This window comes from Rhinolophus sinicus, chromosome 18 (assembly GCF_057876585.1).
Source record: "Rhinolophus sinicus isolate RSI-liver-muscle chromosome 18, RSI-T2T, whole genome shotgun sequence".
NCBI classification, from domain to species: domain Eukaryota; kingdom Metazoa; phylum Chordata; class Mammalia; order Chiroptera; family Rhinolophidae; genus Rhinolophus; species Rhinolophus sinicus.
In genome coordinates, this window is record NC_142518.1 from 85,804,715 (window position 1) to 85,829,358 (window position 24,644).

The 24,644-nt window shown below is 36.4% G+C and overlaps 1 protein-coding gene across 8 annotated transcripts in view; it reads right to left on the reverse strand.

The window, feature by feature from the left end:
• Nucleotides 1-496: 496 nt before the first annotated feature.
• Nucleotides 497-24,644, reverse strand: part of TENM1 (teneurin transmembrane protein 1) — a 1,194,370-nt gene continuing 1,170,222 nt past the window's right edge. For all 8 annotated transcript variants that reach the window (XM_074324280.2, XM_074324276.2, XM_088794943.1 and 5 more), the window contains 5 exons: nt 16,344-16,640; nt 10,168-10,555; nt 8,101-9,321; nt 7,307-7,449; nt 497-5,939 (listed from right to left, as the gene is read on the reverse strand). In XM_074324280.2, the coding sequence (XP_074180381.1) occupies nt 5,181-5,939; nt 7,307-7,449; nt 8,101-9,321; nt 10,168-10,555; nt 16,344-16,640 (2,808 nt within the window). In that variant the 3' untranslated portion in view covers nt 497-5,180. The remainder of the gene's footprint in view (nt 5,940-7,306; nt 7,450-8,100; nt 9,322-10,167; nt 10,556-16,343; nt 16,641-24,644) is intronic.

A 24,644-nucleotide genomic window follows, 5' to 3' on the forward strand; every position in this document is an offset into this window, starting at 1 on the left:
CTTATGAAAAAAGTAAGCACCAAATGGCCTTTGTGATTGCCTAGGACCTAGGACCTCAAAAGAGCTGTCCTTTTTGAATCTTTCCTGATTGCCTCTATCTGCCATTCATTTTTTGCCAATGCATTTGGGTGATCTGCTCACCTAACTCTCCCCCACCCATTTTATAATTATCTATTTTCTTTCTATCGCCAAGAAAGGCATCAACAGGAGAGAGAAACCTTTTCAAAAGTCATACCTGAGAGGCATTTAAACTTTCAACAGCTATTATTCTTTTTTAAAAATTAAATGGTCATTTGTTTCAGAGATTCTATTTGTGTGAAAAATAAAAAAATGAAGATATGTCTGCTTAGGATTAGTGACTTTTTGATTTCTGCACTCACATTTTTAATATAATGCGAGTTTATTGTTCTCTTTTAAGGGAGCCACTTTTCATATCTCAGGTGACCAGACTGACTTGAGAATGCAGTTTGACGCATGAATAAAATGGGACACAGTGTTCATTTGCAATTTTATTTTTAAAAAATGACATAGTCAAAGTACTTTTTCCTTTTCAAATATCGACACATAATGATGTTTAAATTTAAATATTTACAGCATGTTGTTGTGATGCTCTTATAGAAAAATGCATGCTTCTGGCCTGAAAACCAGAGCAAAATGCAAAAGACCATTTAACTGCAGCCAGAGAACATGAACCTGTACAGTATCCAGTCACTTTTCAGCACAGGAGTGAGAGCAGGAATACAAAATTGGAACCTATTGTTTCCTAGCAACACAGCTCAGGCCATTATAACACAATTTTCAGTATGATTAGAACCTCTAACTGTTGTTATATAGAAATGGAAAATCTTGGCATACACTGTAAACATCTTTACTTTTCATGAAAAAGTAAGCAGCTAAAAAAGAATATTTTTCTGACATAAAGTTCTCTTTTTCAACTTTTCTTTTACTGATCCTTTTGTCAGAAGAGTAGTAAAGATTTAGACATTGTCATGATTCATACAAGTAAAGTATTTTTCAAGGACACAATCTGATATACTAACATTTATTTAAGAAGTTAAAGTCCACCACTAAATCTAAGGAAAGATTTTTAACTGCCAAACACATTTCTTTTGACAAATAATGTAAGATGACAACTGCCAAGACAAAATCCACAGCAAGTTTAACTAACTATTTTAAGTTACTGTTTAGGAAGTAATTTCTTCTTACACACAGTGGTATATTTGGTCCTTAATAGCTGTCACATGAAGGACACACTGAAATAACAGTCACTATTTTGTGGTTGAATTCTTTTTTGTTGTTTTCTGTTTTTTTAATGTTTTTTTTTTCTGTTGTTGTTTTGTTTCTTTGTGCAGAATAAAGAACCTTACAGAAGGCTGTGGAAGAGCAGTCTTAGATTTGAAGTACTAGTCAGATCAGCTATATATGTGTATGTGTGTTTCTCCAAGAAAACAAGAATGTTGCATCCAATCTGTAGCCTTCTGTTTTCCACAGGCTATAATATACTCCAATCTCTCTAAAAGTTTCTTTCAATACTTGATTACTGTAATTTTGCTTCCATTATCGCTGAACTCCACTACAATTGCCCTAACAGGAACATATCTTTATAAATGCAAAAACTTTGCCCTGACTCTCTCAGGTGGAGCCTGGTCTGGCTAAAAATATATTTTTAAAAAAGGAAAAAAGAGTAGAAAAAACATGATAGAATGCTTGAAACTATGCCAACAGTTATGAAAAAGAAAAACCTTATGAAAATTAAAATTTAATTTTATACCTCTCTATGTAGTTAGCATGTGAATTCCAAATTATACATTGTCAAGTTTTCATACATTTGGCTATCTTGTATATATTATATTATATTATATTATATTATATTATATTATATTATATTATCTATTATATTATATCATATTATACTATATTATAGTCTATATGTTATAGATCTAGATAAATTGACAATAAAGGACACAGTTTTTCATACATTATTTTGCTGGGTTAAAAATAAAACATATCCTTATTTATATGGTGAGTGTTTAGCTTAAAATTGGACATTATTTCCATTTTTTCAGGAATCATGCTTCTAATTAACAATTAGAATGGCAACTAAAATAAATATATTTAAATGTCTGTTAAACTGTGAACTTGTCAGCTCATTTGGATCTCTAGACTGTAGTGCAAGAGTAAAAACAAAACAAAACAAAAATGCACAGATAAAATGGGCCTAACCAGGAAAAAGAAAGAGCGACAGAATATTTCCTCTCCCCAGCCCAGAATGTTCTTCATAGGAGAGCCCAACTACTGTGCTATCACTTGAAGGTACTTGAATGGGCTGTGGCTGTGCAGTGTCAGCCACCTGTCTTCTGGGTATGAGGAATTTCACATATCTTTCTTTAAAATGCTTTTACTTTCATCAGGAAATACAAATGAATTGGTCTTTCATTATTTTAAACTTCAGAACTAGAAGTCAACGAAGGCATTCTTTGTATTCACTGAATAAGAAGCAATGTACTACCTCCACATTCTTATTAAGAAATATCAAAATGTTTCTCTTACATTTACTACTCATTAGTGTTAACCTTTTGGTTTTTTTTTTCTCTTTCTTCCCAAAAACTTTGGAAGTGGTAAAGAGAACAGTAATAGTTCAAGGTAGTATTAAAACCACAGCTGTAAGTGAAAAAAAGTGCATTTCCTGAATATAATACAAATATAACTTTAAGAAACTAAAGGCACAAACTAAATAAATATGTACCACAAACTAGAAATGCACACTTCAAGGTAGTTACTATTAAGTAAAAGATTCAAATATTTGTTTCTAATGGATATTTAAAGAAGTTTGAAAATGATACAGTATCAGTGAATTGCAAAAAAGTATAATAGCTTAAAATAGAAGCAAAATAGACTCTAATATCGACATCTTGGATTAGTGATAAAATACATCATCACATTTATGAATGCACTTTCTGTATATAGTTCACAAATAATTTTTTCACTAATTTAAAAGAACATCAGATGTTCTAGGAACTTGAGGCTCATTTTTAGGCTGGTGTGGAATATTCAAATTTTCAACAAGTTTGTTAGTCATTTTAGAATCCCATCATGAATACCGTCCTATACCATTAACATAGGCCTGATTCAGGAAAAAAAAAAAGACAAAAAAAAAACACCCTACAATAATATGATTGTAACCTGGATTACTCATCCCTTAAACTGGTGCACTTTCAATTTAAAAAAAAAAAGAGAGAGAGAGAGATGAGTTCGTCATGAATCCTTTCTCTCTCTTTCTCTCAATACATGTGTAAGAATGTGATAATTCCAGCTTGAAAGTTTTGAAAATGAAATGTTTGGATACACCCTGTCCTACCATCTGGTGGTCTTTGTCTTTCCTTCACTCTACTTTGTGTAGTAAGGATCCATACTCTTTAAAACCTTATCCTGAGCCTGGATTTTGACTTTGCATCTTTTCAAAGATACTGTCATCAAAAAGCAAAGCCAGGACCCCACCCTGCATTTAGGTAGTAGGTGGAAAGAATCCAAACGGCGACATTCTATCATACATTCTCCTTCAGATGTAGCACGTGTACAGACTCCATGATAAAAGTGGCTCAGGGGAATTTTCTACAGGCCACATCATGCTGTAATGTATTTTCATTTGTGGTAACTTACAATTACACAGCATTTGATAAACTGTCTCTTTGTCACTGGACACAAATCTCCCAGGTCACCAAGAATCTTTTTTTCTATGGGATTCATATAGATTGAGAAACTGCAGCTGATATTAACACTAATTCTGCTCTTTTCCCAAATTTTAAATTATTGCAGAATAAAATCACCCTTCCTGGAAAATAATTATTTTCCTAGACAGGATAGATGATTAAATCAAACTAAGTGGGCAAAGACAGAGAATTAAAATAACTAACCATATAAATTGTTTTGGTAAAAAATAGTCTGCCTCTCTACAATTAGTTGAAACGTTTTAGGTTGGAAAGGGCTTAATTAAATTTCCTGACTATGCCTGGGAGATGTTCAATAGAGAATTGTATATTTGAAAGATAAATCAAAGTGGGGTGAAACAATGTAGAGCAACTATTGTGATATTTACTTTGGTCTACCCTTTGGTACTTTCCTTTTAACCTTAGTGCTAGGTCTATTTTTTAAGGTTTTGGCTCTTATGGCTCTGCAGTAGTAGTGAATGTAATTTATCGGTATCCCAGGCATGTAGGCATGCTAAAGCCTCTTTTTTTGTGTACCAGAATCATAGTTTGCAGTAAGTTACCTTTTGTGTGCACAAAACCATTGGATTAGTGTATGAATACTGAATCATTAATGTGAAACTATGACCAAAACACACCCTATATATAAATGAGAAATTCCTACCCAGGTCAATAAAAGCATTTACATGACGCCAATACAGCTGGACAATTTAGTAAAAAAATGTAGTCAAAACAGGTTGTGTGGGAGAAATTACGCTGGCCAGCTGCCTTGGTATCATGTACACACAAGCTAATAGTGGCAATTAGGTCTGGGTACCACAGCCACAGGGTAACATGGTAGATAGAACCCAGCCACTGCACACCAAAACACAGCACAACAACATGGAATTTACTTTAACAAGCAAGGAGTAATAATCAGGAAGGAAGAGCAAATGGTTCTTGACTCCAGGAGATGACGGCTGAGGACACGTTACACTTTTTTTTTTTAAGTTTCCTATAACAAATCTGGAAAATGTCAAAGGGTTGGCAGTCTTTCAAAATGCAAGGCTCAGATACTATTGCACCACCTTTCCAAATAGCCTGCAAGTTCTGCCAACAGTTACATATGAAACTTTGTGTCCTGACAGAGAAATAGAACCTTGGGGTTCTTTTTCTGTATATTTGGACATATATATGCATGGCTCAACAAATTTAAAGTGGTGCTCTCCGAAAACTTTTTGTTTTTAACTGTTTGAGTTCTATTTGTGTTACTTTGAATACTGCCACAGAAGAACTAAAAATCTCAGTCATTTCTTAAAGAGTTTAAACAAACAATATTAAAATACCATCTTCCGTCACATTGAAAGGCAGTTGGATATGTTTTTCCTCCATATTTACATATACAGAGTTCTGATCTAGAAAACCAATACAACAAGCCATTTTATGTTTTAAAAACAGACAGTCTTTGGTGACGCAAGGCAGAGATTTTTTTTGTTACCTCTTGCCTATTTCGCTCTGTCTCATGAAGTGAATATTGTTGGCACTGTCAGAAAGTTCTAAATACTGCTCAACAGACAAAACAAAATACCCATCATAACCTTGTACCCTCCCAGTGCTCAAAAGCTGCTGCTTTTCCCCTTCTGTCCATGCCCGAATACCCTCTTCCCCTTCTTGCAGCCTTCTTTGTTCCTTAGTCCAAGCCTGGGCCACAGCGCGCTGTCTGGCGATCTCCAACACGTGATTCTTTTCCTCTTCGATGGTTGTCCCATACCGGATGTTGAAACACAGAGCTCCATGCTGGAGCTGGATATCTGCAAACCGTCTAGTCCTCCCATTCAACACAGAAGTCATCTGGGACACGGTGACATTAACACCATTCTCTAGAATCCGCCTCCCGCCAGTGTTACCAATGAGCACCAGGTCTTCCTCCAGAGACCCAAGCTTAATGAAGTAGTGAGTGTCCCTGCCATCTACGGTAAAATGTAGGTTTTCCAGGTAATGAGCATTATTGAGAATGGCAGCAAGCCGCCTGCTATCTTCGTTGGCTACTCCTATGATGTCAGCTGTTACTATGCCATTCTTGATGGCAAATTTTATACCTTTTCCAAAAACAGAAGAAACAGCAGCAAACCTTGGTTGCTTCCTTTCTTCAAGGCACCGTTCACCATTATATTGGGGAGTCATAGGAAGTTGGTCCAAGGAAATGAAATTCCTGAGCTGTTTTTGAAGCTCACACTGAATACCCAAGATAGTCTACGAAAGAAAAAAAGGCACAGTGCTAATGTAGCACAGGATTAAGCACCTGTCATATGCTTGGTGATTGTGGAAAGCAAAGGCTTCCAAGGTTGCTTCCCTCTCTCTTTAATTTGCTGGTTTGGGATTTAAAAACAAGCCAAATTTGGAATATTTTCATCAGAGATTTGGAAAGAAAATACTAATAGGTCATGTAATCAACTGGCATATATTTCTTGGTATCTTGGTGTGTCAAACATAGGGAAATTTGTTCAAACTTGATATCATAGACTCTCTTCAAATTAAGTGGGTCCAACTCCCCTCTAACAAAGATATTTCATGTTTGCCGATTTAACTAAGAACAGCTAGCTGTTATGACTGTGTAGAGTGATACATTAGGCACAGGTATAAAGAGATGCAAACGGCATCATTCTTGCTTTCAAGCATCTTATGACCTTCTAAATAGTAACAGCAAATCAGCAAGAAGTTCACTGATCTTTTTATGTGGACTTAAAATAAAAACCATTTTTATTACAGGAATTTTCAAACATACTAAGAAATAGAAGAGAATAATGAACCTCCAAGTATCCACTACAAAGCTTCAGCAATTTTCAATATTTTGCTAAACATTTTTTAGGACTTTTAAGTACAAAAAGCATTACATATTATATGTAGTTACAAAAAGGGATAAGCCTCTAGGACCCGCTTAGAATTTCCTTTCCCTTATAATTTTTTACACTTAAATTTCAAGCCCTCCCACCCAAATTTTAGTTTTATGTTTTTGCACACAGATATTCTTATTTCTTTCAATTGAAAGAAAGAATTCTTTTCTTGTTTTCATTTGTACCTCATACTCCTGATGAAATCATCTTCTAAAACTTGAATGTTTTGGTATTCCTATTTTTTCCAGAGACGTTCTCCCTGTAATATTTATTATTTTTGCTTCATTGCTCCTATATACTTTTTCTTTATCAGAATAATTTAATTCTGGTATTTCCATGATCTTAATACATTATGCCCTAGATTATTCTGCAGTTGGAAATATGATGTTTTCCTTTTTTTTCAGTGAAGATTTTTCTCTATATAGAATCCATAATTGCCCTTGCTAGCCCATTTCAGAATTTTAAAAGTCTAGTTCCTCTTTCCTGTTGTTTGTTTACCCCAGCAGTCATCAAGTCACATGTTAGTCTTTTCTTTTCCAAAAGCTCTAATCCTTTGGTCCTTTCCTTATGGGAGTTTTTTTCTACCTCCTCCTGAATCATGGACATTTTATTAAATATTGAAAACAACTCAAAAATAAGTAGGCAAATGTATGTTAATACTGTTTCATAGTGTTGGGTGCTCTTCTGTTTTTTCAGCTAAGTAGAAATGGTAAAACTTTTACTAACCTTTCCAGGATCCCACTCTTGAGATTTTGTCTGAAGCTGTAGAAGCTCATAAGTTAATTCCAAATTTTCTAACTCTGGTTTGGGAAATCCAGGTAGTACATTGTGTAACTGGAAACCAAATAACTCCAACCAACTTCCAATGTCTGTGAGACACAAAATTTAAAAGGAAAAAAATTTAAAGCCCATACTTTACAACTTTTGTGGAAAGCTTAAAAGATGCCTCTTGTGCCTTCAATATGTTTAGCCAATGGGAATTTAGGGATAAAACTCCCTCTTAAATCACCCACTCTAAAACATATGACCCTCTCTCTACAGGGCAAACTTTTGATTCATGGATAATCACAGAGATAGGCTCATTTTACTGCACTGGATTTTTAACGTGGTAGTAGTATAAAGGCTACACAGACTGTGATGTTAGATTTATTTGATGAAACAGAATCCTGAACTTTTCTTTTATGAAATTATTTGTATAAGCTTTTAAGAGTGAAAACTACAGGGGGTGGCTGGTTAGCTCAGTTGGTTAGAGCATGGTGCTGGTAGCACCAAGGCTGCTGGTTCGGAAAAAGAAGTGAAAGCTACAAACAGAAAGCTTAAAAGGGAAGAAAAAAATGTACTGGGATGCAAAAGATGCACAGTTTTGCTCACTCTAGAAGACTAAGGAAGAGAACGACTGCACAATAACTTGTGGGCTAACTGGCAGGAAGAGGAAGCATATTTACAAAGACATTGAGATTATGTGATAAACACACCACTGAGTTATCTCTTTAGTGTAAAGTTTTATACTGTTTAAATACCTGTAGTGTACTTTGCAACATCTTGAATTTTGCCAACTGGGTAGTTATTTTCAAAGGAGTAGAGGTTGAATGGTTTAGGAAGGAGGTTCAACTGTTTCCATATATGATGATTAGGTGTCGTCCATCTACCGGCAACAACATCATAATCCCTTTGCCCCAGGTGCACTAATTTAGTAAGGAAATCATAAAGTCCTCCATGAAAACCAATGATGACCTGAAAGTCAGGGTATGTGTCATGATAGATATCTCCATAAGGTGTGTACAATATCTCTTTTATCACTTGACCTCGGCTGCTGAACACAGCTAGCGGGGTGCCTGTATTATCACAGGCTACATAATATTCTTCACCACTGCTTAGCTCCATGGCAATAAGGTGACCTTGGAGATCATAATACAGGGATGTAATCTCTGAGCTCGTGTGGTTGTACAAATGAGTAACTCTTATGGGGTCGGCAAGGTCTGCATAAAAGAACTGGAGGTGCTGCCCTAGGCTGGACTTACTGGCGACACGTCGCCCAAGCCCATCATAGTAATATTGCACACTCCAGCCAGAAGCCTTATTGTAGGCTTTCTGCAGCAGACCATTAGAATTATATTCAAAAATGTCATTTCCTCTCTGTCTCAGAAAGCCATCTTCATCCATTTTATACTGAATTTCTCCTAGCCTGGTGATGCGATCCCGGAGGTCATATCGGAGAGGAGTAAGACGAGCACTATTCCCATGGTTTAAGAGGTTGATGTTGCCATTCAGATCATAACTATAACGCCATTGGGTTTTATCATTTACAGAAACAGTTTGAAGTTGCCCATCAGCATCGTATTCATAGAAGTATCTTGTTATATTGGCATCTACTCCTACTCTTATATCACATATTACCATATGGCCCATATTATCATATTGAATAGTCATCCAGTAGGCAATTGCCTTTAGGATTTCATATTGGACTTCAATAACTTGTCCATTGGCACTGAAAATCTTGGTGTGCTTCATCACTGTAGTAGTTATGACCTGATTTAAATCGTAATTAATCACACTGAATTTTCCAAACTGCTCTGTTCTACCAGAGACATCAATATATCGGTACAGGTCTATAGGCAAAGGGGTTTCATTTATCACAGCTTGCATGCTGGTGACGCGGAAGTTGTTGTAGCTGTAGTCAAACCGAGCATTCACAAGACCTTCTTCACTGAATCGGAAAATCTGGCGTCCAATAAGAGGTCCTGAAGGAATAAAAATAAAAATAATGAGAACAAAACTAGATGCTTAATGTTAAGCAATCAGAAAGGTCTAGTGATATTTTCTTTAGTATTGATGCTTTTACTTTCAAAATAAATACTAGAGATTGTCCTCTGATATCTAATACCTGGGCATATCATCTCATTATCATCTCATAGTATATATTCTCATAGTTGTGGTCACCAAATTTGAAAACAAATAAAATACTGTATATTACAATTATAGAATAATTTAATTATAGGAACTATAGAAGTAATAGCCCATCAATTAGCTGAGATGAGGACACTGATATTATGAACATGCTTTATTTTTATAATCATTGGCAAAAAACCTTTCAATTCATTTAACCCATGCTACAAAGTCAGAGGGTCAAGTGTTGACAAAGTCCAACATTCAAGTAACTGGATTTGGGCATTTTATAAACTCCAAGAATGAAATAGAATCAAAAGTTCTGAATTTGGAAGACAATTTGCTATAAACTGAGGCTTATAGAGGTTACAAAGGGCTTGAGCTCATTTCAGTGAGACTCATATCTTGTGACTGCATCTTTGGGACAATTTGGTGGTGAGTAGGAACGGGTACACAGTTAGACTAGGTACTTAGAACTCAACTTTCTTAAGAACTGAGAAATGCACTGTATGTTTTTAAGGAATCAGCTTTCATGTAACCTATATGTTTTTATTATTAATGGAAGATATTTTGATAACTAAAGTGACAGTTTGTTGGATTGAGTGTCTATAGGTTAATACTTCTATTTCAGACTGTGGGCAGCAAAAATCTCGTAAGAAAATATGATATGATATACACATCACCACCCTTTTACAACAAACCTGTTTGCCTGTATCTGATTGTGCAAATGAAGCCATCGTGCATCAGGTGTATTGTCTTAATCACTCCAGAAGACTCTTCATATGTTAATGTGACCTGAGTGGTATCATAGAGAATCTCAGACAGTCTTGCTTGCTTGGTATACTTGTATAAAACTCTGCGCCCTGTCCCCAGATGCAGGGTCTGTAGCAGTCGGCCATCTCGACTATAGTCCTGGATAAAAGAAGTGCTGCTGTCTGGTGGGGTATAGATGTTCCGGTAGTAGCCCACTGAAAGCATGGTTTGTAAGCTGTGGCGCACCATACTTGGCATGGTGACTGAGAGCAGACAATCTGATTGGTCATACTCAAAGATGTAACGGCGCTGGCTATGTAAGAGAAGCATCACGGACTGAAATGAGACAAAGGCAAAGTAGCATAACATGTACCACTGAAGAGGAGAAAATTAAACAAAATACACATTAATCCATTCCACACAAATTTATCGAGCACTTACTATGGGTCAGGCATTGTGTTGGATCCTAGTGGGTATAGTAGAGGTCAATAATGGTATCCATCCTCATGGAACTTACAGTTTAACGTAGGAGAAAGAAAAGTAACCAAGCCATTACAATATAGTGTGAAATGTGTTATGACAGGGGAAGTATAAGATGCTTTTGGGAGGCAGAGGAAGAGCAACTAACCCAGACTTAAAAGGTCAGGGCACGCTTCTGGGAGAAAGTGACATCTAAACTGAGACTGAAAGGATGACTAGGGGTTGGCCAAGTGAAGGCAGGGAGGCAGGTAGAGTGGAGTAGGGAGAGAGTACTCCTGACAGAGGGCACAGCATTGTCAGTATCTGGATAAGAAAGAGAGCATGGCTTTTTCCGATAATGAGAGGAATTTTGTATGGCCATAGCATGGGTATGTTGGAAGGGGGGTGGTGGTGAATGCCAAGAGATGAGGCCAGTTAGGTAGTCTAGGTCTAGATCATGCTGGGCTTTCTAAGCCATGCTAAGGAATTTGGACTTAAACATGTTGTCAACAGGGAACAACTGAAAGCCAGTTGAAGGACATGGAGTTTGCACAGCTGGGAGAAACAATCAAGTCCAGATTCCAGAAAGGTTATTGTTGCTTCAGTATGGAGATGCATTGGAGGGAGGTAAATGGAGGGCAGGGTATGCTATGTATTATGTTATAGTCAGAAAAGTATATTTATTGACTTGACATAGTAGATGTCTTCTTGAAAAGTTGTATATAAAATATTATTATTATTGCTTTGCAATTCATGTTATAAACTGCATTAGGGGACTATGCCATTAAAAGTGGAGAATCCTCTGGTTATGCAAGATTTCTCCCCAACTTGTTCTGTATTTAAGAAGCAGTTATTTGTTGAGGTGTAATGCGTTGCATGTATTAAGTGTTTCAATGATACTAGTTTATCTTAGTTTAATCTTAAATCTAGACATAAAGGGAACACTGTTTTAGGGAGAACGCAATCTTATTTCTAATTGAAAAGCTTTTAAATCTCATCTTCTAATGAAAACAAAAATTGCTCACTCTTGGAAACTCTGATGTTACTCCCCAAAGGATTTTTACCCTTCCTTTCTTGAGAATTACCTTATCAAGCAGAAAGACTTAGTTGAGCTTTATTTTCTGAAGTTTCTGATATGGAAACAATAGGTATCTTTTTATTTTCTAAATATAAATTACAAAAGTATTGATGAATATGAATTATAGAAGCACATACAATGTACATTTGAATCTTCAAAATTGCATATCCTCCCTGCCCTTCAGAGAATTATTGATTTGAATTGAATGTCAGTACTGTGAAGTCAAAGTCAGCATTTAATTGCTCATTCACTCATCTTTCTTGCTTTTCCTACAAGTACGCTGCCAGGGGACACAGAACTGTGGGTGGAAACACTGTCACCTCAATAGCTCTGGACAACCTGAAGCTCTATTGAATAGAGGACAGACTTGACGCTCCTATGTGTGCAGGAGGACACGAAAGGAGAACCTCCTCCTTGACCAAAGGCAGAACTCAACAGAAGCTGGATGGAATTGGTGGAAAATGCCGTTACATTAACCTCTATGCTGAAAGTCAGATTTCCCAGCAACTCTCCACTCTCTTCTGTCAAATGGCCACGAAAAGCTGACATCTGTCACTTGTGAAGCCAGCCAGGGAAAATCACCATATGGCTCCCACACATTATCTAGTACCAGCCTTGCCAAACCTTTACAGCACATTGGCATTGTATTCTCTCCCCTGCTCTCATCCTCCATGCTGCAGTCAACCACTGCCTGACCTTGTTCCTAGGTGATGTTGATGCTGTGCTATCTTAAAAACTCCGTAGTCTGTTTTAAAGCTTCCTGCCAATGGCAAGAATGTGGATGACGTGATTAGGAATCTTGTGAATATAACCGTTGTGTTGTCAGAATACCATTTAGCTTTCACTTGGCTGCTTTTTCACTTTGGGTGGGCATTATTATGTGTTTGTTCAAAAATAATGCTTATGGGTCCATCCAATACCCACTGTACTGCTCCAGGATAAAAAGCTATTTCTTATTAGTCCAAACAATAGAGTGGAAGACTTTTTTTAAAAAATCGACTGTAAGATCATTGTAAAGAAGAAAAAAAGAACAATCATGACTCTATACTCACTTGAACAAAAATAGAAATGAGATGGTAGAAATTTTAAAATTAAAGCATTCCGATGACCACCAGATGGCAGTGTGGGGCCACCAGAAAGCTCAAGCCTAAGGCTTCATGCATTCCGTACCTCCAGGCTGCCTTTGAAAATTTCAGCCCCAAAGAGACAATTTTGTGTAAACGTATCACACTAAAGCATCTTATTAAATGACTTTGAAGTATATTTAAATGCATTTATTTATTTATTTATTTATTTATTATTAAATTTATTGAGGTTTTATTTAAATGCATTTTTAAAAATGAAGTTCTTAAGAATTTTAGGAAACTGGAAGATTTACATTTACTGTAATGCAAAGTTTTAGGCCCACAAGTGTTCAAAATATAATTAGTTCAGAGAAGTCTCAAAAATCAAGATAGAGAATTAATGACCACATAGAGAAAATTCAAGAAACAATGATTGATTTTTTCAATAGAGAAGAAATCATTTAAGCAACTGAAGCTATTACCCAAATAATTATTTTTCTCCTAATGGCTACAAACAAATGTGCATGAAAATGATACATGTAACTTTCACTTTAGAGGAAGTCAAATAATTTTTGCGAAATTTCTACACATTAAGGTAAAATATCTGCTGTTGCTTTTTAATATATCATGGTATAGGGATGGCAAACAAATTTATAGAGGTAATACCAGAAGTATTTTGAGGAAAAAAAAGGCATACATTTTAAAGTTTGAGAATTCTTAATTTAAAATACCACAAGAGCCAGGCTTTTTGTCCTTGCTCTACCCCAGACACAGTAAAAAAAAATGTGCCAGCAAAGGCCATGTTAAAGAGAGGACTGAAATAAGCTGAGGAAGACACAGAACCTCATCACTTCACTGGAAAAGTTACATGTAAATTGGATTTGGCAAATTCAATATTCTTTCCCTTTTTTTTTTCTGGAATCACAGTTTCAAAGATGTTTAATTTCCTCCCCTCTATCCTCTCCCCTCCTCCTTCTTTTCGTGCTTTCCTGTTTTAATTTACCTTCAAGTAGTAGTAAGTGCTATCATTTAAGTCATTTAAGTTCTTGACTTGAAAATAAATACAATAATGTGCTATATTTAAATGGAATGAAATTAACTTTTAATGAATGACTAGATGAGCTGAGTGCTTTATATTATTTCATTTAATCATCACATTTATTCAGTGAGTTAGTTATCGTTGGTAATAATAATGTTAATAAAATCAATCTCATGATAAATGATTTTTGGAAAGAACCATTCCATAATTATGTGTTTTGCAGGTTCTGAGCTTTGCATAATAGGATAGTTTAAGTCATGGGCTACCTTTTAATTAAATAACAAATTAAATGTGAAATCAAGAAAGGGACAAAAATCAACTAAAAGGCACAAATGATTTGGAAGTCACTGGGGCTTTTCTTGATACATTATTCCAGGTCAATGAGGGCTTATTTCTGTCCACTGCAGACACTGACAGTCTCACACAGTTTTCTTTGTATTGTTTTGTTTTGAAAGAATTATTGCCAGTTAAGTTTCTGTAGTAGCAAAGAGAACTTATGTGAAGTTTCTTCACATGATTCTTTGTTCATGTAAGTTTGATGAAATAAGTGGGTAATTCAGAAAAGAGAAACAATTAAATTGCTTAAGAGGCTAATAACTACACGGGGGGTTGAAATGTAAGTTTTCAATAGACTCTTGTTATTGTATAGATGGCCTAAAGGGAAAGTTACAAGAGCCAGATGTGACTGTCTATAGGTAATTAGCTCAGTGGCCAGAGTATGGAGCTAATGAGGTTGGGGTTATGAGTGCAAACACATGCGCACTCCTAAAGAGAGCTGGATATTTCACTAACCATATGTAGGACCTATGGAAAGAGCAGTGCCAACCTATCCTCATTCCTGGGGAAAAAATCAGCCCATATTTCACTAATAATTAGTGGCATCTTGTTTTTCGTATGAAGGTCATCATTATATATTGCAAGAAACATATGAAGGTCATCATTATATGCCTTGCCTATATAAACATACCACCAAATATTTGGATTCAGTTAATTTTTTAAGAAGTTTAGCACTTTGTGGACATTAGTCATATGATTTTGCCAATCATTCTTGTTATTGCAATTCAAAAGAGGAAAGTATTACTCTTTTGTTCCCAGTGTAGAGATCATAAACTTGATCTATTTCTTCAGCAGAAAAGAACATGTGGTGGGTATAGCAGAGGACTCCCTCCTTTACCCTGGCTTCCAAGAGGGCCTGCTTTATCACCTAGGCATTTCCAACTTGGCAAATTTCCCAGCAACTGATTGTGAGAAATAGTACAATATTTTTATAATGACATACAACAGAACCACTGGCACACTAAAAAAAACCCACAAAGAACAAAAAACTTCGGGGGGTATATCAGAAAGGCTTGGCATCGTTGGGTGAAAATAGTGAAATTTTGCCAGTGAGCTATGAACTTCTATGACTTTTCTAAGAACTTCTAGGAGTTACCTTGCCATGATTACCCTTGACTTGTCAATGGAAAGCATTTTTCAATTTTCCCAGAAATTAATTCAGGACTGACAAATTCAGTTGATAGATAGATTTGGGAAACAAGAGACACTACCTTAGGTCATTAGAAATTGAGATGTCAGATAGAGATCAATTTCTCTTATTGTCCTCTGCTACTGATCTGGCCGGAAACTATTTCGCTGTGTGTGGCTGATGTTTGACAAATGGTTTTGGTGGCACAATTAAAGTCCTTGTTTATTACTACCAGACAAAGGCCACAAACTCCCATTACGGATGCTACTGGAGACTCACTGCACACAAAGGCCTATCACCAATGAGCCCCGCTGCCACCATTCTCTCAGACTGATTACTTTTGAAAATTAGTCCTTAAATGTATACTACTAAAATTTCACTGACTATCCTAACAAAATTAGAATTCCTTATCCTCTGTTTAAGAGACTTGTCTCCAGAGGTGAAATACACTAACAAACAATTTTATAATTTTTCTACCCATTTTACCTTTGTATGAACTTTCATAATAATAAAGATACCTTTTCAAGAGCATGAACAAATATGCTCAAATGAGGAGAAAGCTAAACCATTATCCTAACTTGAGTTTGAAGTACCTGGCAGAGTGTGGGGTTAGGGAAAGTTTTCAGCTGAAAAACAGCTTATCCTTATAGGATATATCTACATCTATATATCTACATCATCTATATCTATATCTATATCTATATCTATATCTATATCTATATCTATATCTATATCTATATCTATATCTATATCTATATCTATATCTATATCTATATCTATATCATCTATCTATCTATATCTATCTATCTATCTATCTATCTATCTATCTATCTATCTATCTATCTATCTATCTATCTCTATTTGTTATTGTTTAGTTTGTTGGTTGGTTACTTCTACAGAGCAAACATCCAGAACACAGACTTTTCTCCCGCAGGTCCTCACCAAGTTGGGTAATTAGGGTCACTTTCAATATCCTCAGTCAGAAATTCAAAGTCAGTTTATTTTCCCTACATACTTACCTTTTCTAAGTAGGTATAGCTCCAAATTTTCCCATCAGCCCAAGTTCTTGAAATTATTTTTCCACTCTGGTCATATTCCATTTTTTCATTCCATGTCCCTCTTTGAAGAAACGTCACCAGTCCCGAAGGAGAATATGTAATGTTCACTTCATTATATCTGCTTACTGGAGACCACAGGACAGGTCGTCCAGTTTGGTCATAAAGAATTTGAAGGGTGAATTTCCGATGGTCATCATAGATCTTTCCTGTGTGAGTTATATGATCAAAATCTATAGAGAGCAGGTTTCTGTTATGGGCCTACAAAAAGAAAATATGAAATACATTTTAAGCACTGCCTTGGTTCCCCCTATCTAGTGCATTCACAATTGCGAAGATTTTTCTGATTCTCTGACAATGGGTCTCTCTTGCCTTTGAATTCACATGACTTTTACCTTCCTCAGATGACACTTATCTTTATTTTCCCACCAGACTGTACAATCATGTAGGGTTGTGGCTATGTTTCAACTTCTGGTATGTGCTAGATACTCAGTATAAAGTTATTGATTGTTTTATTCCAACTCAAGCCTCAAGGGTACTGACACAATTTTCAATAATTACATAATTTTACTTTATGTGAGTCAGATGCCCACTAAAGAGCGGAACTTCCTTCTCCCTTTTTACCACTGAAGTGTCTAGAACATATAATGGTGAACTATTTATACGATTAAAAGTCTGAAAAAAGGAATATAGTGAGCAGTCTTTAATTTATAGATTCCTTTCTTCAGTTTCCTTGTTCATCTGGGCTTAGAGTTATACTACTTCACATCTATCACAGGGGAACACGGAAACTCAGGTTGTCCCTAGTGACAGAACCCCACTCAGCAATATTTTCATGGAGATCAGCAGGTAAATGTGTTAGGTGTTGGTAGGTCCCACAGTATTTGTAAGGTTGGTGCCACTAAATGAGGGTAAAGCACAGAATTTAATTTTGACACCAAGTTTACAAATAAACTTGGAGGATTCATACTTTCCAATGTGAATCGATGCTAACAGTTTGCTGCATTTCATTCCATTTATCCAACTTTTTTGTTTTGCATAATCTGTGTCCATACATTTAAAGACGACAACTAGAATTGTACTTAAAGTTTTATGTTGTCATGCAGGGTGTCATGTGGGATCTCCGCTCCCACTCCCCACATAAGAACGTAGGATATCGTGAGGCCAAAAAGGAACACCCACGGAGCCATAGCTAGGGGAGTCATAGCATTATAATCTCACTGGAGGCTAGGTTGGAGACACAGGAAGCAGGAGTCACACTATCTGCAACCTGCCATCCACTTCTCTCTGCCAACCAACCTCACTTGCTAGCTGCACTCCACCCTGCTAACTGCAATCCGCTCTTGCTAGCTCAGCCACCATCTTCTTGCTAGCCCCCATTTTCTGTTAGCATAGCCACAGCCGTTATATTAGTGGCCAATGGCTCACTGGTTACAGCTGATGTCCAACTAGCCACAGCTTATGGCCATCCAATCACAGTTGATGGCCATTTACTACCTGAGCCAGCACCTTTCCACGTGAGGCCGAGAGCCTGGAAACTGCACTCCTTGCTCTGTCCCCACATATGTCCTATTTTTTCAGCTAATGTTTTATCTTGAGCATTTCTCACGTTATTAAATATTCTTAAAATGTGCATTTTAATGGTTGTATAATATCTTCCTACATAATAAACATCTATTTATAATTCCTCCTATTGTTGGAAATTAGAGTTTTTGTTTTCCATTTTTCTTTCATAATTTGTTGAACACTTTTGTAAATACATATTTGCTTTGTACAGAACACTATAAGTGAAATTACTGGGTCAAATAGTAAGAACTTACTAAAGACTCCTAATGCAACTTGAAATATTACTTTATAGTGCACAATGGTTGTACAAATTTATGATACCATTAACTAGTAGTGGGAGGGTCCATCTCATTCCATTCTTACCAGCATTCAGTATTATCATTGTTGGTAAATTTTCTCCAATATGAGAATGGGAAAATGGTATGTTACTGTGGTTTAAATTTGCATTTATTTGATTACTAGTGAAGATGAACCCCTTTTAATGTTTACTTGTCATATGTATGTCTTCTATAAATTGTCTGGTCATGACATTTGCCCATTTTTCTATTGGGGTGTGGTGCTTTGCTTTTTCAAACCTCTTATGCTTTCAGTTTCTTCATCAACCAGGTGGGGCTAATGATATTTGCCCTTAATTTTGAGCTTCTGCAAAAATAGAACCTAGCAAATGTTCTGTGTCATGAGTTCTATCCAGAAGACTAGTGATTAGATACTCAAATTATTTAGAAGGAAGTGCTGTTAGTCTCAGGGGTAGGTTTCATTCAGGGAACAGAGCCACAGATTGGAAATCATGACACTTTAAACCATCTGTAGCCAATGTATGCAGTGTTGTAGGGCATAAATATATAGTAATCTGCTGTTGTCATGTAAAAGGTGATAGAGAAGCACATATTTTCTGTCTTTTGATATACAGGGCTTGGAAACCTATATGAAACCAGGTGTTCCTTCTTCAACTACCTTTCCTGTGGTTTTATAGCCACATATCTCTAACGGTAATACTGTTCATTTACAATAGCTATAAAATATCCATGTACTCCCAGAGACAGTTGTAACAATTTATGCTATAATGATAGTTAAAAAGCCAAAGTAACAGGTGATTTCCAGTTCAACTAAATTTGTGGTTTTATTTGTCTGACAGATTAAGTTTACAACTCAAGAACACATTTCTTAATAAAGTCATTACAGCTACACAAGCAGGGATCAGTTTTTAAAATCCACTACAAAGCAAGCAAAGGAAAACTCTGCTTGATGTTCTTACTCTGCCTGTCAAAACTTCGGCAACCATGCTTCTCTGTTTCTGGAAAATGCACTCTGATATTCAGATGTTGCTGAAACACTAGTTTCAAAGTCAGATTTGGAAGGTAATGTAAAATTCAGCTAAGAGCTGAAAGGGGATGAAGGAATTGAAGATGCCAGAGTCTACCCCCACCCCCAGCCCCAGTCTCTTGTGGAAACCACATGTGAGAAAGCTTGGAAGGAGAAGTGTTTTCCAGGTGAGGTCTCCCACCTCCTTTTTGAGCGCTCATGTGTCTTCAGTCTCTATGCCAGGAATCAGAACTAGGCTGATCGCCTCAGACTGCTGGGGTCATGAGCAAGGTTGGGAACGCTCATACAAGCTCATGTTCATACAAGTTCTTGTTTGCCTGAAAGACAATAATAGCCCTTGATCTAAGTGTGGGACATTCAGCTTTATTTATGCTCTTCCTACAAACAATTTATATTAGTCTTTGCCCTGGAAAAAAGAGGGGCAAAGAAAGGGTTGAAATTTGGTAATAGCCCCAAGTTAAAAAGAGTGTCTTTGGACAGGTTGCACATTGAACAAGATCTTTGAGTTTGGCAAATGATTAGCTGTACATTGGGGTAAGAAAGCTAGACTTGATCATATTTTAATAGGGGAAGAAATATCTATGCTTTAATATATCCTTTGGTTTCCCTTAAGTGTTTTCAGCTTTGCTAAGGAGAAGTGAGCAGAAGGGCTTGCTTTTTGTTCATACTTGGACCAGAAAGGAAAGAGGAGATTGTGCCCTGGGGATCCTGGATTGTGTTGCCAGCAGAAATCAAAGTGCCTGTGAAGTGTGTTTACAAGCAGAAGCTCCAAAGAAAAGTATTCTTTGCCTCCCTCCTGAGCCTTTTCTTGTTCTTTCCCAGGAGTTTGTTTCAATGCTTAAGAGAAAGTCCTTTCAGCCCTTCCAATTTGAGACTCATTCAATTAGTAGGATAAAGATATATTAGGTTGATCTATAGGCAACTGCTGATATTTGACTGTTTGGGGCCTATTAAATTGTTTTTCTCCCATTAATCTGGTTTTGTGTCAATTTTATTATTAGTCCAGCGATAAGAATTTAAGAAGGGTAGAGGGGAAGAATTCGTCCCCTCCCAACACAATATACATAGTAAGAACTCTGAATGCTAGTTGCACTAATTCTGATCAATGGTAATAATATTACTGATAATAGATTACACAGCCCACATCCCTCATTTTATGGATGGGAAAAATGGTGCAAAATTATGGGCATACCAGTCCTTCCTCAATATCTTACTCATTCCTCTGAAGGGGAGCAGAATTTGCCACCCCAAAATGTCTCTATGACATAAGGATTATTTTAGGCTGATTATTTTTAACAAACAGCAGAAAATTGAGTAGAAATTACCCTTTTTTGAGAGCAATTTACATGTACAAGGGAGCTCTCCATTTGTAAGTGTGTTTCCCTCTCTGTACCAGGAAGAGGAGGATGACTCTAATCTCTAGAAACTTTTATAGATGGAGAAAGCACCAATCTAAATCTGCATAACAACCATACTCTTGTTTACTGTGCTTTTCCTGATAACCTCCCATAACTGCTCCCCCCATATCTTCTTTTATTGCTGGAGATAATATTTAAAGTGTTGGCTTGGAGAATGACTCAATTTTCCTTGGAATCTCCCATGTATACAGGAGTTACACATGCTATTAAACTTCTGTTTTCCTACTGTGAATATTTTATTACAGGAGTTAGCGAGTCTCAGCCAAGAACCTAGAATGGTAGAAGGAAAATTATTTTTCCTTCCCCACATCTCTCACCTGACTTCTGCCATATCATTTAACTTGGAAACTTGTTACACTATGTTAAGTTGCTCTTGTTTAAATACTTTCCCGTTGGTGAATTCATCTGTGTAACCATACAACAGACATTAAAATTTTTTATGCCAAATCATTAATGCTTATATACATATGAAATGTTTATCAGTCACAAGAGTGAAATCATACTTTCTTTCTACTTACTTTACTAGAGTTGACACAAGACTACTAAATATAGTAAATTCTATGATTTGAAGGGCCTAAGAATGCCCTGACCTAAAAACCAACACTACTCAGTGGACTTGATGCTTCAAATCACCTGTCTCCGGGTGATTCTTTAGGGGTAGGTGCACTGTTACTTATGACTGAGAAGCACAGACATATTTTTTAAAAAGATTGATCTATCAGCAAGCAGGCTCCCTTATCTAAAATTTTACAAAATGAATTCTTCCAGCAAAACTGGGGAGAAGGAAGTTAAAACAGAGTGAAGCAAACGTGAAATTCAACTCAGTAGTCAGCAGCTGAGTGCCCTGTCACAGCAAAGGTGTTTTCTGAGAATGGAGGGAGATGCTGGAATCCTCTTGACTGCCTCCCAAATTCCCCATCATTTGTCAGCCTGAAATCCTGTGTTTCAACTGGGCTTGTTTCCCCTTTTAGAGCTCAGATCACATATGAACATTCACATGTTGCATTTAAAAGCCAATCTACCTCATTCTCAGTTATCTGTAAGTGGGGGAAAAAATCAATTCTGAGGGTTTTAGATTGGTCTTTGCTTCATTTGCTTCTTTTTTTTTTTTCAATTTATTGGGGTGACAACTGTTCGTAAAACTACATAGATTTCAGGCGTACAATTCTGTATTACATCATCTATAAATCCCATTGTGTGTTTACCACCCAGAGTCAGTTCTCCTTCCATTAACATATATTTGATCCCCCTTACCCTCATCTCCCACCCCCCACCCCCCTTAACCTCTGGTAACCACTAAACTATTATCTGTGTCTATGAGTTTCTGTTTCTCATTTGTTTGTCTTGTTCTTTTGTTGTTTTTGGTTTATATACCACATATCAGTGAAATCACATGGTTCTCTGCTTTTTCTGTCTGACTTATTTCGCTCAGCATTACACTCTCAAGATCCATCCATGTTGTCACAAATGTTCCTATATCATCTTTTCTTACTGCCGAATAGTATTACATTGTGTATATATACCATAAATTCTTTATCCATTCATCTATCGAAGGATATTTTGGTTGTTTCCATGTCTTGGCCACCGTAAACAAAGTTGCAATGAACATTGGAACACACGTGTCTTTATATCTAAATGTTTTCAGATTTTTTGGGTAGATACCCAGGAGAGGGATTGCTGGGTCATATGGCAATTCTATTCGTAATTTTTTGAGGAACCTCCAAACAGCCTTACATAACGGCTGCAGCAGTCTGCATTCCCACCAACAGTGTATGAGGGTTCTTTTTCTCCACAGCCTCTCCAACATTTGTTACTATTTGTCTTGTTGATGACAGCCATTCTGACTGGGGTGAGGTGATATCTCATTGTGGTTTTGTTTTGCATTTCTCTGAAGATTAGTGATGTTGAGCATTTTTTCATATGTCTATTTGCCATTTGTATGTCCTCTTTGCAAGAATGTCTCTTCAAGTCCTCTGCCCATTTTTCAATTGGGTTGTTTGTTTTTTTGTTGTTGAGTTGCATGAGTTCCTTGTATATTCTGGATATTAACCCATTATCGGAGGCACTGTTTGCAAAAATCTTCTCCCATTCAGTTGGTGTCCTAATTATTTTATCGATGGTTTCTTTTGCTGTGCAGAAGCTTTTAAGTTTCATATAGTCCCATTCGTTTATTTTAGCTTTTACTTCCATTGCCTTTGGAGTCAAATTCATAAAATGCTTTTTGAACCCAAGGTCCATAAGTTTAGTACCTATGTTTTCTTCTATGCAGTTTATTGTGTCAGGTCTGATGCTTAAGTATTTGATCCATTTTGAATTAACTTTGGTACATGGTGACAAATAGCAGTCCAGTTTCATTCTTTTGCACGTGGCTATCGAATTTTCCCAGCACCATTTATTGAAGAGGCTGTCTTTCCTCCATTGTATGTTTTTAGCTTTGTCAAAAATTATCCGTCCATATTTATGTGGTTTTATTTCTGGGTTCTCAATTCTATTCCATTGGTCTATGTATCTGTTTTTCTGCCAATACCATGCTGTTTTGATTATTGTGGCCCTGTAGTACAAGCCAAAGTCAGGAAGTGTGATACCTCCATTATAGTTCTTTTTTCTTAAGATTGCTTTGGCTATTCGTGGTCTTTTGTGGTTCCAAACAAATCTGATGATTTTTTGTTCTATTTCTTTAAAATATGCCATTGGGATTTTGGTGGGGATTGCATTGAATCTGTATATTGCTTTGGGTAATATGGCCATTTTAACTATGTTGATTCTTCCAATCCATGAGCACGGAATGTCTTTCCATTTCTTTGTGTCTTCTTCAATTTCTTTCAAAAAAGTCTTATAGTGTTCAGCATATAGGTCTTTCACATCCTTGGTTAAGTTTATTCCTAGGTATTTTATTCTTTTTGCTGCAATTTCAAAAGGAATTGTTTTTTGTATTTCTTTTTCTGAGATTTCATTGTTAGTATATAGGAAAGCAATTGACAATTGTACGTTGATTTTGTAGCCAGCCACTTTGCTGTATTCGTTGATTGTTCCTAATAGCTTTTTGGTGAAATCTTTAGGGTTTTCTACATATAGCATCATGTCATCTACAAAGAGTGATAATTTAACTTCTTCATTCCCTTGGATGCCTTTTATTTGTTTCTCTTGCCTGATTGCTCTGGCAAGGACTTCCAACACTATGTTGAAAAGCAGAGGTGATAGGGGACATCCCTGTCGTGTTCCTGAACGTAGAGCAAAGGGCTTCAGTTTTTCTCCATTAATTATGAGATTAGCAGAGGGCTTGTCATATATGGCCTTTATTATGTTAAGGTTTTTTCCTTCTATACCTATTTTATTAAGTGTTTTAATCATAAATGGATTTTGTATCTTGTCAAATGCTTTTTCTGCATCAATTGATATAATCATATGATTTTTGTCCTTTATTTTGTTTATATGATGTATCACATTGATGGATTTGCGGATGTTGAACCATCCTTGTGCCCCGGGGATGAACCCCACTTGGTCGTGATGAATAATCTTTTTAATGCATTGTTGTATTTGATTTGGTAGAATTTTATTTAGGATTTTTGCATCGGTATTCATCAGAGATATTGGTCTGTAGTTTTCTTTTTTTGTGCTGTCCTTACCAGGTTTTGGTATCAGGGTAATGTTGGTCTCATAAAATGAGTTAGGGAGTACTGTTTCTTCTTCAATTTTTTGGAAGAGTTTGTGCAGGATTGGTATTAGATCCTCTTTGAAGGTTTGATAGAATTCACTAGTGAAGCCATCTGGTCCCGGACTTTTGCTTTTGGGAAGGTTTTGGATGACTGATTCAATTTCGTTACTGGTGATCGGTCTGTTTAGATTTTCCAGTTCTTCATGGTTCAGCCTTGGAAGGCTATATGTTTCTAAGAACTTATCCATTTCTTCTAGGTTGTTGAATTTGGTGGCATATAGTCCTTCATAGTATTCTTGGATG